At 51.3% G+C, this 15,249-nt stretch overlaps 7 protein-coding genes across 7 annotated transcripts; 1 reads left to right on the forward strand and 6 right to left on the reverse strand.

Annotated features, from left to right (window-relative positions):
• Window positions 1-397: 397 nt before the first annotated feature.
• On the reverse strand, window positions 398-2,698 carry BO88DRAFT_417711 (serine/threonine-protein kinase; the record flags this gene model as incomplete). Its single annotated transcript, XM_025708313.1, has 4 exons — window positions 398-1,565; window positions 1,630-1,874; window positions 2,034-2,084; window positions 2,261-2,698. 4 exons carry the CDS (start codon window positions 2,696-2,698, stop codon window positions 398-400), a joined length of 1,902 nt encoding a protein of 633 aa, XP_025560234.1.
• A 2,084-nt stretch (window positions 2,699-4,782) lies between these two features.
• On the reverse strand, window positions 4,783-5,121 carry BO88DRAFT_417712 (uncharacterized protein; the record flags this gene model as incomplete). The annotated part of the gene is made up of 1 exon (XM_025708314.1): window positions 4,783-5,121. One exon carries the CDS (start codon window positions 5,119-5,121, stop codon window positions 4,783-4,785), a length of 339 nt encoding a protein of 112 aa, XP_025560235.1.
• A 321-nt stretch (window positions 5,122-5,442) lies between these two features.
• On the forward strand, window positions 5,443-8,541 carry BO88DRAFT_118950 (uncharacterized protein). Its single transcript, XM_025701329.1, has one exon. It carries the CDS (start codon window positions 5,696-5,698, stop codon window positions 8,327-8,329), a length of 2,634 nt encoding a protein of 877 aa, XP_025560236.1. The 5' UTR covers window positions 5,443-5,695; the 3' UTR covers window positions 8,330-8,541.
• Window positions 8,498-9,334, reverse strand: BO88DRAFT_406912 (uncharacterized protein). Its single transcript, XM_025707279.1, has one exon. The coding sequence runs from the start codon at window positions 9,209-9,211 to the stop codon at window positions 8,759-8,761; it is 453 nt and encodes a 150-aa protein (XP_025560237.1). The 5' UTR covers window positions 9,212-9,334; the 3' UTR covers window positions 8,498-8,758.
• Window positions 9,335-9,502: 168 nt separating this feature from the next.
• Window positions 9,503-12,586, reverse strand: BO88DRAFT_119135 (putative C6 transcription factor (Leu3)). Its single transcript, XM_025701330.1, has 5 exons — window positions 11,687-12,586; window positions 11,198-11,635; window positions 10,878-11,146; window positions 10,287-10,820; window positions 9,503-10,232 (listed from the first exon to the last, which is right to left on the reverse strand). The coding sequence occupies exons 1-5, from the start codon at window positions 12,406-12,408 to the stop codon at window positions 9,919-9,921; spliced, it is 2,277 nt and encodes a 758-aa protein (XP_025560238.1). The 5' UTR covers window positions 12,409-12,586; the 3' UTR covers window positions 9,503-9,918.
• A 718-nt stretch (window positions 12,587-13,304) lies between these two features.
• BO88DRAFT_119157 (uncharacterized protein) lies at window positions 13,305-13,740 on the reverse strand. Its single transcript, XM_025701331.1, has one exon. The coding sequence runs from the start codon at window positions 13,694-13,696 to the stop codon at window positions 13,445-13,447; it is 252 nt and encodes an 83-aa protein (XP_025560239.1). The 5' UTR covers window positions 13,697-13,740; the 3' UTR covers window positions 13,305-13,444.
• Window positions 13,741-13,748: 8 nt separating this feature from the next.
• BO88DRAFT_469466 (uncharacterized protein) lies at window positions 13,749-15,156 on the reverse strand (the record flags this gene model as incomplete). The annotated part of the gene is made up of 4 exons (XM_025711623.1): window positions 13,749-14,096; window positions 14,148-14,292; window positions 14,361-14,580; window positions 14,643-15,156. 4 exons carry the CDS (start codon window positions 15,154-15,156, stop codon window positions 13,749-13,751), a joined length of 1,227 nt encoding a protein of 408 aa, XP_025560240.1.
• Between the last annotated feature and the right edge of the window lie 93 nt (window positions 15,157-15,249).

Below are 15,249 nucleotides of genomic sequence, written 5' to 3' on the forward strand. Positions count from 1 at the left end.
CGCGCGTAATGACATTCATCGAACAAAACAGCCCAGCGACAATCAGTACAAATGTGAGAAGAAAAGGGACCATACCATATGCTGTGCCCAGAACCCGAATACAGCTAAAACATGAGTAAAAGAAAAGAATTACCAGCCATGAAAGGAAGAGGTAAAAGAAGAAGAAAATAGCAACGATAAAAGAAAACACCCAGAATAAATGCGACCGATCGAGTTCGTGTGTAGCCACCCAGGGATCCTGTCCAACGTTCGAATAAGGGGAAGGGGGAATAAGGGTTAGGTCATCAGATCAAGAAACTCATAAGCAAGGGGAGTTCGTAGCCTGTGGCTCTCGAGTCGTCAGGTAGTGTTGTGGATCTTGGGAGATGAAGAGAGAGGGTTTGGGAAAGGGAGAGGCTTAAGCAACCTGGCCCTGTTGTCGTCGACCTCTCTTTTCTAATAATGTGGCGTTGTCGAGACTCAGCTCGAAGGGCTCCCGCGCACCCCGCGCAATGCTCTGCTTTGCAGCGGCTGCCACCTTGGCACTGTGCTGACCATATCCTTGCTGCTGTCGAGGCTGGTGCGCTTGGCGCGCTTGCGCGGCGTGGCTGGGCGCTCCCAGGTTCGTCGATCGGAGTTTTGCTTCCATGGCCGCTACATCACTTGCTTGCTGGGAGGCTTTGGGAATCTTAGCCGGAGGGAAATCTTCCCGAGGAAGGGGTTGGTAGGTTATCTCTTCGGCCTCGTCGTAGTCTTCGTTCAACGGGTTAAGCGCTGACTGGAATGCCGTAGACGGGTTCGCACCACGATACCCTTGGCGGAAGTTCTTGCGCCGCTTGCCTTCCTCTTCCTGCCGGTGAACGGCATAGCCCACGTCGAAGACCTCGCGCAGGTTGATCGCGCCAGGAGAGCGGAAGTCCATGGGACGCTCGAGGCCGGCAGAAGCTGGGTCCAGGAGACGGGCGCTGGCCGGGGCATAGGGCGCTTGGTCGGCCGCGAAGGCGTCCAGTTGTTGTGTCTTGCGGGTGGTCAGCGGGGTTGCCAGAGGCGGAGCATCTGCAGCTGCTTCGGTTGCTTCGTCGGTCTGACGAATCCACGGGTGCTCCAAAAATTGCTTGATCGTGTACCGCTTCTCCGGGTCAACCGTCAAAAGATGGGAGATCAAATCCTGCGCCGACTTGGAAATATCGTCCCACCACGGCGACAGGAAGGTATATTGGCCACGCGCAACCTTCTCGGTGAGGACTTGAATGCTCTCATCATAGAAAGGCGGGAAGCCACAGAGGAGGGTATAGAGAACGCATCCCAGGGCCCACATATCAACACTCTTCGAGTATCTCTCATCCTTGACAATTTCGGGCGCGGTGTAGCCGACAGTTCCACAGGGCGTCATAGTTTGGCTGTCCCAGATGACCTTGGACAAACCAAAATCAGCGATCTTAATCACACCAATGCCACCAGCGCCTTTTCCAGGAATGAATTCGCCTTCATCGACCTTGTCCTCGTCCCCAGGTTGACGAGGTTTGGGGTTTTTACTCGGGATGAAGTCGATGGGGTAGAAGAGAAGGTTTTCGGGTTTGATGTCACTGTCGCAAAAAGTCAGCAAAGCCAGAGGGGGCGGACAAGAGCGCGTAGGAGGTCAGGCCTTACCGATGCACGACACCGGATGTCTCATGAAGATACTCAATGGCCTTGGCGACTTGAAGAATGACGTGACGACTAAGGTCTTCGCTGAAGTAGGTCAATCGCACGATCTGATGGAACAACTCGCCACCAGGGCAGAGTTCCAGCACGATGTAGTAATATTGGCGCGACTCGGAAAACTGTACGAGTTTGACGATATTCGGGTGATCTAGCTGGCGCATAATCTGGACCTCTTTCAGGATATTGGCACGCTAAGAAACAAATGAGTCATTAGCTCGAGCGAACATTTCTGGAGTCATTGGTAGCAAGGGAAGGCGAAGAAAAGAAGACATTGCAAGGGCAGGGTATCAGGCGACCCATGCGACTTGGATGGGTGACTCATGATAGATCATCCCAGAGGGATTGCGCACCTCTGTAGCTTTGGGTTTCTTCTTCAACCCGGGATGTAGATGGGCGGATGACTATTGACAAGAGATTGGCGAAATGACTCAAAAAGAGAAAGAGAGAGATGTAAAGAGGAAACAAGGCAAACCAGCAAATCAGAAAACACAGAGAGCAGCATGAAGAGAAATAACCAGAGTGCGCATATAAACCATGACACAACCAAGGGAAATGAGTGTGTGGTCGCAGTTCCTACCTGATTACTATTCATTTCAAACTTCCGAACGACTTTGATGGCCACGTCGCCATATTCGCCGGTGCTATCCCTGGCGCGATAGACGTTACTGAAAGCGCCATCGCCCATCTTCTCGACGAGGGTATAACGTTCGAGGCCGGGGTATCGGGGCATCTTGTTGCGACTGCTCTTTTCCTCTGCGATAATCTGCTCGAGTTCGGCCTCGCGCGCGCGGCGGGTCTGGTCGGAATTCTTCTGGGACGGCTGAGCCTGGCCGTTGCCCAATTTGCTGTCAATGGCATCCAGGTTGCCAGCAGCGGGGGGGTAGGAGCCCTGGGGTTGACGTTGTTGTTCGGCATGAATGGGAGAGACATTGGTGGTGGGTTCGGCATGCGGCGTCACCAGGCGGGCTTGTTTGCCATGACGTATGAAATTCTTAAGACTTTGTATGGTACTCATGGTGTGTGTGTGCTGAGTAAGGGGGAGAGAGAGGGAGGGAAGGGGAAGTGGGGGATTACAATGGGAAAAAAGGGAAAGAAAGGGACAGGGAATGAGGAAAAAGGAAAGTGAAGAGAAGTAAGTAGTAGGGGGGAGGAGGAAAAAGGGAGGGAAGTAAGTAGTAGGAGTCAGGCAAGGTCAGTAGGACGAGGAAGAAGAAATGAAAGCCAGATGATGAAATGTGATTGGGAAGGAACCAAGATTCTCTGTGTCTCTGTTTTTTTCGTTTTTGTCTTTTTTTGGGTTAAACTGTGTCTAATTTAGCTGCTGGTGCTTTTTTACCCCGCCAAGGCCTAAACTGTAAATGTCCGTTAGTGTCAGTTGGGAAATACAGTCACTTAAGGAAAGATGTGCGTGAGCAATGCTAGAATAACTTCAAAAAGACAAGACGATGACGTTTCGGGAAGATGATCGATCGGGATTTGTCAAATTAAATTACAAGGTGGCAGGACTGAACAAAGAAAATGGACACACACAAAAAAGGGGTGGGAGGAGCAAAGAGGAGAGGGGAGGGTATTTTTGGGATGAGTATTTTATTACCTGTGAGTGAGATCACTGCTGCTTGCTGCACAGTCAAAAAAAGACACACCCCAGTAAAGAACCACTGTCGAAAATTATGGATGAAAAGGATTGGAGAATGGACGGGACACCAGTCACAGAAGAATCGTCGTAGAGTAAATTAATTTTAATTTAATCTTCTTTCCCTTTCTCTTTCAGCTGAAATGGAGACGGAGAGAAAGCGAGAGGACGGGATGGTGGGGAAATGCTGGCCGATGGGCAGATCGATGGATGGATGATGGATGGATGAGGGCAGCTGGACAGACTGCAGGCAGGCAGCACAACGTGAGGGAGCACCGTGGCAGGAATCAGAAGAAAAAATATGGCGGACGAAGACGGAGGAGAGGCTATTAAGATTATAATTTCAAGCACACATGCCGTCGCATGAGGAAGCGTAAAATCAAATAAAATAAATCAAATCTAAATCAAAAAAGAAAAGAGAAGGGAAATCGAATGAACGGCATGGAGCGTCATCGGCCAGCGGAGGTGGAATTGCAAGCAGCCATGACGTCGAAGGGGATCTTCGCCTAGGCTGACTTGCCGGTTCGGGTTAGTCTGGCTCTTTCTGTGGGTGCTGACTCAGCCAGTCTCGCGTGCCGATTGTCTCTCTCTGTGTCAGTTTAGTCTTTCTCTAGCATCATCGCCTTTTCGCCTTCATCATCATCTATCATTGCTCCCACTAACTAACCCCATACTTAATCTCTCCCTCATCTCGCTTCATTACTCCCGAATTTCTCTTCCGTTTGGTGGCTGCTCACTGACCATCTCACACTGCGTCATATCCCGTCATGGCTTCATCAAATCCTTCCCATGACTGATTTCAAATCGGAAATGACATTAGTACGTAGTAGATTAGATTAACGCGAGATACAAGCTCTGTCCTGATTATTCAACAAAGATCTTGGGTCTAGCCCTCTATTTCGGTTCGAGTCATCGTCAGACTCCTTCTCTCACTGGTCGTCATGTCATCATATGCGCAGTTTAATCCCTCGTTCTGGGGGGCCATCCCGTGCCTACTTAAGTGGCTGCTCTGCTCGCCTACCCATTCCGCTTCTCAGCAAAAGTCGGATCCGATCCAGCGCCGGCAAACAACAATCGCGGGTCCTTTAGCTAGTATGTACTGTGTTCCCAGTCTGGGGGATGGTTCAGCTGTAGTCGACCATGGATTACACACGCCACTCCCGAGATTTCTGCCAACGTTGCAGGGGGACTCATGTCATCGATGATGCAATTCCTTGTTCAACGCGATCAGGAACCTACAGTAACCGGCGGTGTCAATATATACTTGGGAGAAGTTACTTAACCGTGTCGACACCGCATCGTCTGGTGTACTGTGTAGCAATAACCTTGATGTCTCGGGTACTTCCCGGTCCTATACGGCATTGTAGTAACCCCCGTCTTATAGTAGTGTGAGCCTATAGCATTTCGGAGCATCCCGTGACAACTGCAGGGCGAGTCACTGGATCGTCGCCGATTCTCCGAACAAATCAATCCCTCCATCCATTCCCCCTCATCATCTCTTCCACTTCCATTCGGTCGCGCTTCTCCAGACCATCAATTAGCCAGCCCTGCCATACTTGGGCCTCATCCTTCCCCCTCTGCTTTCCTCCATGTAGTTTGCCAAGCCGACCCACGACTTTAATCGCGGTCATTATCCCGGATTGACCTGGGGCGGTCCGCTGAGTGCACCGCGCGCTGGATCCGCAACGTGGAATGTCTTTGCGACTCATCTGTCTTGCCTCGTCGTCGCGCTCCTCGGACCTTTTCTGTGCCAACGGGGTCTCCTCCTGCGTGTCACGCCTTGCCTGGCCCCAATTCTTGACCATATTCTCTATTTTTGGAATCGTCGATGCCCCTGGAGGAGCATAATTGCTGCTGACCGGAAAAATTGGCATCGGTCTGGTTTGTAAGACGCGCTGGGGTGGGCATTAATTCCTTAGTTTACCGTGTTCCTCCCCTTGCGCTGTCCCTCCACTTCCCTCCCTTGCTGGCCGCCGCTCAGTCGCTTTTACAACAAACGTTGTCCCAGGGTTGGCAGGAAAGAAAAAAGAAAAGAAAGATAAAGAAAGACAAAGGACAAGGGTAAAAAAAAAGGATCCAGTGAATGTGTACAAGGTAGCCGTTGTCCAAAACGGTCACCTCTTTTGGGGGTTTCTTATTCATTGTAGTAAACGTTATCTTCTTGTTTGAAACTCAAACCTCACACTCCGAACTGCCGCGGTGAACAGGCGATGCGACGTCGTCAGCTATTAGCTGGGACCAATCTCCATTGAAACAACTCAAGTGTCATGCTTCTCTTGCCAATCACCCACTGTGATCGCTTGTGACAAATATCTGTCCGGATTGCTGCGACCGTCGGGTCCGCCAATTGGGCATCCCAGACAGTTGGGCCATCTCACCATGCCCGGCCTGGAAGTCGTGAACACGTCTCTCGCCTCACCAGGACACCTGGACCCGCCCCAGTTGAGGGCCCACAAGTCTCTACGACGAAGGCCAAATGTCCTCTGGAGCCCTCCAGCCATCGAGGCAACGCCTCAACCTCAGCATGGCCGCCCTTCAAATGCCACCCCTTTGGCAGCCGCTCCCGTCCGTCCTCTAACGCCGCCTGGAGTTGCTCAGAGCGAAGACCTCATGAGCAGCGGAACAAGCACGCCAAAAGCTACTTCATCCTACTCCGTGAACGGGGCGGTGACCTCCAAGCCGTCCCATCCACCCACGCCTGAAACGACTCCCCCGCGTGTCGCTCCTTCCGCCCCGCGTCCGGGACTGTCGCACTTTGGACTGTCTTCTTCCTCCTCGTCGCACGCCGAGTCGTTTCGGACAGCCTATGAAATGATCTCGGATGCAGAGACGGAAACTCCTCGTCAGTCTACGCAGTCGTTGTTGCCTACCAGACAGAGGTCGTTGAGGGACGAGCCGGCGGACTATGATGACCGAGGGAGTGGAGAGTCGACACCGGTTCCTGATCCTCGTACTCAACGTCTCCGACCGTCCGTGATGGAGCCCCATGCGCAACGAAAGATGGACGATGATGCAGAACTGAAGGTGTCGCCGCCACGCAGGAAGAAGTCTACGAGGAACGGGGTTCCCAAGGTCCGTCCTGCGGACACAGAACATGGCTACGATATGAATGGTTGGGAGACACAGAACACCAAAGTTCCTCCGGCACGCTCGAATCTACGGGAGTCTGTCCGGGATGCGCAGGAACCAGTGGGTGGCTTGTCCATTGAACAGTTTCGCGAAGAGATTGGCTGGCCACGTGCGGAGGACCAGCCTCACTCTGCGGAGCACGACGACGCTCGCCGGCTGTCAGACGTGTCCATGTCGTCGTCCACTGTCGAGGTAATGATCATCGACGCTCCAAGGTCCACTCGAAGATCCCTGCGTCATACCGATAAAAGAGGCTCGCTGCGTTCGGCTAGTTCCCCTTTCCCCAGCCCAGAACATGCATCAACCGCTTCCAGCGCGGACTCGCAACATCGCCTAGTACACAAAGCTGGTCGGATCACCGAGAGCGACCGCAAGAGCATCGCGTCGGAAATCTCGTTCTCTGGAGCCTCCAGTGTGAACACCCAGCAGCAAACCGTGGATGTGGTGCCGGTGGTTGTGATCCCGGAACGAACCTCCTCTCTCAAGTCGTCCACTTCGACCAGCAGAAATACCTCGCAAAGCCGCTCGCGCCATTCCAGTCGACAAGGCCCGTCCGCATCGGGTAGCCGGCCTGGCTCTCGCGAGCCTCCTCGGCAGAAGCGCACGTCCGACACGACTGCGAGCAGCTCGAGGCGGGCGGAATCTCGTGGTCGCCACTCTGGCCGACCGAGTATCCCCGCCCGCAGCTCCTCGCTCTCTGCACCAACCAGTCGAAATAACTCACGGACTACATCTTTGACATCGGAGAGCCTGCGGGACCATGCAATGGCTACGGATCATGGAGCTCATGATCGAGTTGCTGAGCAGCCACGTCTAGCTAAAGCAGAGACCGCAGCCCGCGAGACACATGATGCTGTGGAAGCATCCAAGACGCAGTCCATTATCATCGGAGTGGAGGATATGTCGCATCTGCGCCCACCATCGATGCCGTACACACAAATTTCGATCCCTTCATCTTCGCCCGGCCTGATCGAAGTCAGTGAGGCGAGGACTGTCGTCTTCTTCCCGCATAACAATGAATCACTGCTTCTGGTCGACCCGCAGGCTCAGTCTACACAACGAGGGCATCCCGACTACCCCGAACTGTACCAACACCGAATGGAAGAATCTCCCACTCAACGCTACGAGATGACGTCCCCTCTCAAAAACCCCCGCCAGCCGCCAAAGCCGCCCATCTGCCAGGTCGTGCCCCCGACGCCCGTGCCAGACGCCGACCGTCAGCCGGGCGGGGCAGGTTACACCAACGAGCCAAGTAAGGGCCGGGGCCGTCGGTTTGGCCCGGGCCGCCGTCCGTGGCTGGTACGTCCTCGGTCTGACTCTTTCAATTCATTCGTCCGCTCATTGTCACTGACGTCGGTGAAGAACCGCAAGGCCGGTAAGGACATCGATGGGCGACAGCAACCTTTCTGGCGGCCTCGTCGGTTCTGGGAAGACTCGGAACCAGAGGAGGAGTCGCCTCGCGAGGCTCCTCACTCGCCCATTGCAAACCCCGAGGCTTCGGACCTAGTGATCAAGAACTCGCTAGGCATGCCACAGCAGCGCGTTGTGTTTGAGGGTCCTGCGCTTCGCAGCCCGGGTGCCAGACGGCGGCCCGAACAAGCCAGTCGACACCTCGCCAACCGCAGCACGCTCGTAGGTAGCCAAGTCTTCAGCCCCGAGGCGTTTTGCTCACAGACATCGCTCCACCACCAGCGGTTCCGATCCTTGTCATGGTGGCGGCTTCGCTTCCGAACGAATAAGGTCCGCAACATCCGCAAACGCGTGAGACGCACATGGCAGCGACATGCGGAACACCGTCGGGAAGCCAAACGCGAGAAACTCAAGCAGAGTATCAGCGGGGCGGTCCTGATGGAGTCGAGCACGCAGCTGAGAATACCAGAATGATGCTATCAGCAGTGATTGAATGACCATGATGTTTCTCTTTATCGTTATTTAGACTGTGCTATATGCTATGCTATGATTGATGGCGTCAACGACGATATGATGATGAATTTTGCATATGTTTGGAACTAGTCATGCATTCTGTACTGTCTGTTATTGTTATGTTTTGGGTTCTTTTGCTCTTGATTTGAAAACTGGATGGTCCCAGTCCATTCATGATGATGAAGATACCATACCACACCTTACTTACTGATGATTTATGCAACTACATACACGATGCCACCAATCTTACTTACCTAAATCAATGAGAAATATCATACATACCACATAGATGTATCCACAGTAATGAGTACCCACAACTCCATACACTATAGTAAACCGACCCACAACGAATACATAAAGAGAACGATCAAAGAAAAAGAAAAGGATGAATCATTTGATCCTCCCCCGAACAGCCATCCCCCCATACTCCGCCTCCCTCACCCTCCTCCGTCTTCTCTCTTCCTCTTTCTCCTTCTCATTCAACTGCATGACACTTCCACTCCCACTTCCACTTCTACTCTCACCACCTAACCTCGAAGAAGAAAAAGAATATACTGAACGAATCCTCTCCCAACACCCCGGATCCAGAAATGGCTGCGGCGGGAGGGAGAAATTAAACTCTGTTGTTGTTGTTGTAGCTCTCGCTTCCTTATCGTTATCATTATCCGTGGATTTGGATTTAGGGTTTTGCTCTGTAGATGAAGATGAAGATGTGAAATATAGACTCGGTGTATATTTCTCTGTAGAATAGTTCTTGGAAATGGTTGTGGATGAAGTCTTGAGGGGCCGTTTCTTGGGAATAAGGAGGGATTTTGTAGGGCGGGTGGTTGTGTATTCTGTCATTGTTGATATAGTATTATTTCTTGTAGGAGTGAAGAGGTTGTGGGTTATGGGATAATGATATAGTTTATAGGTGGTTATAGATAGATAGATAAATGTTATCTATGTAGTTTTGAATGGAGATGAAGTAACGGAGTAGTTAGATGTTGGAATACGCCGGCCACGTGATATCTTTCCATGGTTTTTAAGAACTTGGTAAGCTACTAGACTTAGATTTGAGACTAAGATAACCAACCGTAACTATAACCGTATTATAATCTACATACAGTATACCTTAGATTAAATAGATAATATGGTACATCCAAACTATATCTCAACTTTCCAGAATCTTATCTTTTTGAGTAAAAAAATCATGTAGATACATCTATTGCACTATATGCATCGCATCCAACTATCGATACATGGTATCATCTGAACGAAAGAAAATAGCACAAAACAGAAATCCAACCCTAGCATGGAATAAAGCTAGCAAAACAAAGCAAATCGCCAACTCCTCGCTCCAGTCCGACTCCATAACGTAAGGGTTGTCGGGGGATTGTGTGTGGGTGGGTGCGTGTGTCGGACATCAATCCAATCATCTCGCTGGTATAATAATATGGTACATCAATCAATCAATCAACAATAAACATCAAAAAGTCGTCAAATATATGTAAAATAGTGTAGAAAAGTTATGTGCCATGTCAGTCGTCGAACAAACAGATTTATTCTGCTCATGCAATACCCTGAGACTCGATCCCCGATATCGTCGAGTATGAATACGGCAAATCGACCAGTCCGTCCAGAAGCCAGTTCAGCGGATCGAATACTTCGTAATTAGGTTCCATAAATCCGCTGGGAAGGGCACCCACAGCGCTCGGTGCGGTCACGCCCATGTTAGCCTGGGGGAGCATGGGGGCTGGCGCAAGGCTGGGGTCTGCGGCGCCGGCGACTCCGGGTGTCGCGGTCGAGGTGCGCGTCGGTTGAACAGATGACGAGTTGGAGGATTCGGCGTTGGAGTCTGGATTGGTTGGGTTTTTGAGATATGCTGCACTAATTGTCAGTCTGATAGATACGTTGGTTTGTCTGCATGCGTGCATACCTTCGAGATTACGCCCCTTGGTCCGCGCGTCTTCCCGCCACCGCCAGACCGAGTCAAAAAGCAAGGACATGCTCATTCGGCAGCGCACCTTGAGCATCAGCGAATCGTCGACCTCTCCGCCGTCTGCCGTCAATTTCGGTGTGGGCACGTTGTTCAGCCGCCACATCTGCGCTACTACTTCCGCCAGTCGCTCCGGCAGGTCGTTGCTGGAAACAGACACGCGTCGAATGGCCCAGATCGTCCGATTAAATAGATTCTTTGCATAATCCATGTCGATATGCGCGGCGAAGAAACTCTTGCATAGCTTCAGCAGAGTACATCCGCCCGCAACCATCATCTGATATACGTAGTACGGAGTGTACGACAGCACCGGGCCGACTTCTGTTTCCAAGTTCATCGCGGCTTCGAGGAACGTCGTGGTGGCGACATAAAGCGAGAGAAGACGCTCTCTATAATCCTTTGCAGTTGTGTCGTCGAAGAACGCAGACAGATGGAGGTGCAGATTCGATGCGCGCAAATAGAGATTAGTGATACCTGCAACAGTTAGACCGTCTTGATAGCATCAGAATTCCTAAGAAAAAAAGAACGTACAGTCGTTGTGCGCCTTCAGCTGATTCTCCAATTCATCGAAATCCCGCGACAGGAACGAGATCAACGTTGATCGCTCCTGATCGCTGCAAAGTCCGACGGGGTCCCGCCGGTTGGTGTATAAAGATTTGGTGACCTTGTCGCAAAACTTTTCAATCTCCAGCCTTGACCTAATGTCGTCGGGCAACCTGAAGTTGGGGTCCATCGAGTCATTTGAAGACAGTGTCCAGTCGTACACACTAGACGGAGGCTGGCCATAACCAGTAGCAACCCTACATCGCGGTCAGTAAAGGATCGAACTCGATGACGATGAAACCACATACCGTTGGGCGACAATGTTGCAGACTGCCCACGTCCGCACCTTGTCTCGAAGTTCCTCTTCAATGAGCTCCACGCGGAATTTGCTAAAGTCCTGCGTGTGAGATGGACGGTGCAGCCCCAGCTGCATTGCCACTTGAATCATCATACCGCATAGCATAAAGGTCGGATCGGTGGACGTGCTGCTGGTAGGGAAAGGCCAAGTACAGAGCAAGCAGAGAGCCTTCACGACGTGGTAGCTTTGTGGGATGTCCGCCAGCGTACTCCACACCAGTCGCGAAACCGGGCCTGAGAGGGAATTGAGAAGGTGGGTGTCGGCTTGGAAGCGCCGCGCGCCTACACTGATGATGGTCCAGAACAGCAGTGGCGATGCGCTGTAGTAATCATCCGGCGACTGGTCTCGATCAAGGAACGGTAGAAACGGATGGTAGAAGGTGAAAAACCTAACAGCATTAGCATTGACCTGTGAACAGTACAGTCTGCTCAAGCCTTACAGATGAAACAGCTCCGTCACCCTCTCCGGAACGACCGCGACATCTTCAATGCGCTTGAAGTGATGATTGCCGTTCCTCATAAAGTTCGTGCCATCAAAGCCGGAGCGCAAATCCAGAAGCGACGCAACAGCTTCATGAGAACCCATGTACTGATCCGTAGACATGGCCGACGGCGTATGGTAGACTCCCGAGCCGACCTGACTGGCCGTTTCTTGCTTGGGCGTCTGAACCGGTGGCAAAGACGCCGACTGCGACGGAGGCATAGCCCCAGCCTGCACAGTAGCGATCTGCTTTCTCAGCTCGATGATCTCACGTTCCATCTCGGCGTTGCGACTGCGTTTCCCAACCCGTTTGAAGTTGGATTCGATTTTACAGTCGAGCTTCAGACGACGACATCGAGAGCAATCCGTCCACGGGTCTTGAATTACATCGCATCGGAGCTGTATGAAATGAAGAAGGTTAACGACGATCCAGATAAGGCACATGTCTCGGAAGACAAGAAACCCTAAGTGGCGTGAGCTTACCTTTTGTTGACGACATTCATTACAGGCCCGTTTCACGGGCTGTCTCTTCTTCTCCTCCTGATTGTCCTGCCCGTCAATATCATCAATACTGCCCGGGGAGCTGTCCAACCCCGCCATGGTGGTGGTGCGCTTCCTGGCTGGACCCGCAGCATCAGACCCAACAGCAGGGGAGACAGATGGATGGCTGGCACCTCCCATTACGGGACTGGGGGCAGCAGAAGCATTCTCTCCTGCGAGTGGCTCCAGGATGGCACCCTGCAGGCCCCTGCCTCCGATTCCGCTGGGCGATCGTTCGGAAGACTCCAGGCTGATAGTAGAAAAGGGAGTAAGAGGGCCGAAATAGGATGTGGTATTATAACACCAAATAAGAAAAAGAAAAGAATATTCGGGGGTCTGCCGGGGAAATTGGCTGGGCACGAGCCTTTTGCCCACGTGAGGGAAAAAGAACTCCGGAAAGAGAGAGTCGGAGAAGTGTAAAACAAATTACACCAAAATAGGTGAGGTTATGTCAAGGGGCGCTGTTTGTGCGTGCAGATCCTTTCGAGGAGGAGACGAATGGAGGGATCCAGACCCTTTCTTACTGAGATTGGGATGGAATCAATCCAGCGCGGGGGAAACGGACTGCGAGCGAGGAGAAGCTGTCCGATCTCGCTCTCACGTGGTCTCGCCCGAAAGAAAAAAAAGCACGTGATGATAGCAAGGGCGCAACGGTGGCGCCTTAGTCACCACGGGCCATCGGAGGATCCGCCCCACCTGAACCCTTTTTGTTAGGTAATCCCGAGTCCCTGTTTCCAACCCTAACTATACGCCTGTCCTTAATGTTGTTATAGTATAGCAGGAACAGTGAAAATACTTGCTCACTTTCATTCGAAAAGGAGAAGTTGAAAGGAACGATGGCATGGCTATCATTTGTCTCCAGAATGCTCATACACTATAATAATCTAATTGGCCCCACACCTTGGCCCTATCACCGTAGCAGCCTATCCGACGCCAGCCGGAAGCTCGGACGTCCGACGGACCAGGAACTAGGCCGGATAACTGGTATGAATTCGACCACTCATGTTCCACCTAATTATCCCAACATCATGTCCATTGTTTCACCACTTCTTATGGAGGAGTTGGTGGTTTGAAACAACGGACATGCTTGCGTGTGTTTTCTACGCTGTCGTCGTTGTTCACTCCTTTTTATGCATATCCGATGCTTGTATGGGCTTTAGGCTATTCCTCGGTTGTGTTAGTGCTTACTGCTTAGTTCAACGGTAGAGCTGGTTTGCTGCTCATGTTTGCGTGATGATTGATCATATTGTGTTGGTGGGAAGTGAAGCAATCTGTCTGCTTTCCGAGGCCCCGTTGAACAGAGATAAAACCTCATAAGTACCCAGTGCAGGCCTAATAACACTATAACTATCAGACCAATGATCAACAAGATGTGTCCAAGTGTCTTAACTTCAGTAGCTATAGCTCCACAATATAATGATAACGGCATTCTGTACACACACGCACATATACACCATCACTGGTTGTACGTCACCACCGGATTAGGGCAGTTCAGTAGAAAAGTCTGCTTCGCGTCGATCTTTGAATGATCGCAACAAGCCTAGCATAACTCTGATAAACTCCTTGCGCTGCTTGCGGTCATAAATATCGTAATCCCCGGTCTGCTGCACCTTGATCCTCCCTGATCGCTTTTTCTTGTCTTGGAAACGGGCAACTTCCTGCTGGGTCATGATACCTTTCACGAACCGAAATCTCCAACCTCGCACGCTGACGACATATGCAGGATATTGCTCGTGATTACTTTCGAACTCGAAGGCCATGTTGGCTTGGAACAGAAGTCCCGGGATCTCAGACCGGGAGATGCCAACTCGTCCAAGCTTTATTTTGCACTGCAGGTTGTTTAGCTTCAGGTACCGGCTTACAAGGGGGAGATATCTCACCGTGCAAATAGCGAGAGGAATGCCAATTGCTTGACCACCAGAGACGTTGAGATTTCCTTTTCCAATGTAGTGTCGAAAATAAAGTCCCTGGTGCGTTCCCAATTCTTCGCGCGCCAACGGAACATAGCAATGCTGGCGGAAATCACTGGGTAGGTGAACATAGTCAGCTTTTTCATGACTCTACAGTATTTGGGAAGTCAAAAGGTGGCACACATTTCTCCTTGGCTTGGTACTTGCTCAAATAGCGAGGCCATATAGTCAAATAAGGTGTTTGCTGTTTTCTTACGATAGCTGTCGTCATGAACGTCCCTGAAAAAGGGAGCAAACCTGGCTTTTTTCGGATCTACTAGTTTTTCTAACTCAGACCAGTCCGATATCTCGCGCGCATCTTCGACTGCAGGGTCTTGCCATAGATCCACAAGTCTCTGAAATTCTATAAACACCGCGCAACCTCAATCAGTGCTCTGTCTTACCAGCACAGCAGAGTTAACTTACCAGTATCATCATCTGATGGCAGATACCTGGAATCAAATATTTTATCCACCGGCACATCTTCATCTATCTCGACAGTGGCAACAAACCGGCGATCGGGCCTGCGAGATCCGGTCCGCTGGTAATAGAAATGTGTGTCAGAGAGAGACTCCCCAGGTTTGAGATCCTTCTCGCTCTCAGTGGAGCGATGATGATCAGGATTGTTGGCGGCACCTTCTGCTGAGGCTTCCTCGGGCTGTTGAGCTGATTCTTCTTGGGCGTCTCTGATGAATTTGAGGTGGATCTTGGCTTTGAACCAATTCGTTCTTGATGGCCCTGGCGAGGCTTCTTGTTTATCTTTCTGTGGCTTTCTTTTCCCTTTACCTTTTTGTGACTTCCCTGCTCCTCCGTCTGTTCCTGGTTTTTTCACCCGGGGAGTCTTGCGTTGTTCTCTCAAGAACTTATCCAAGCCTCCAAAGACATCTTGCTCGACGGGATTCCTTCCTCGAAGTTTGTAGCGTGAGTGTGGGTTGGGCATGGTGGCTACTGAGTAAGTCTACCAAATTCAATGATAGGGAGGATAATAGCGTAGGATTAATGTATGCAGATAGAAGCCATACGCCGGCATATT

Source organism: Aspergillus vadensis, assembly GCF_003184925.1.
Source record: "Aspergillus vadensis CBS 113365 unplaced genomic scaffold BO88scaffold_21, whole genome shotgun sequence".
In the NCBI taxonomy this organism is placed as follows: domain Eukaryota; kingdom Fungi; phylum Ascomycota; class Eurotiomycetes; order Eurotiales; family Aspergillaceae; genus Aspergillus; species Aspergillus vadensis.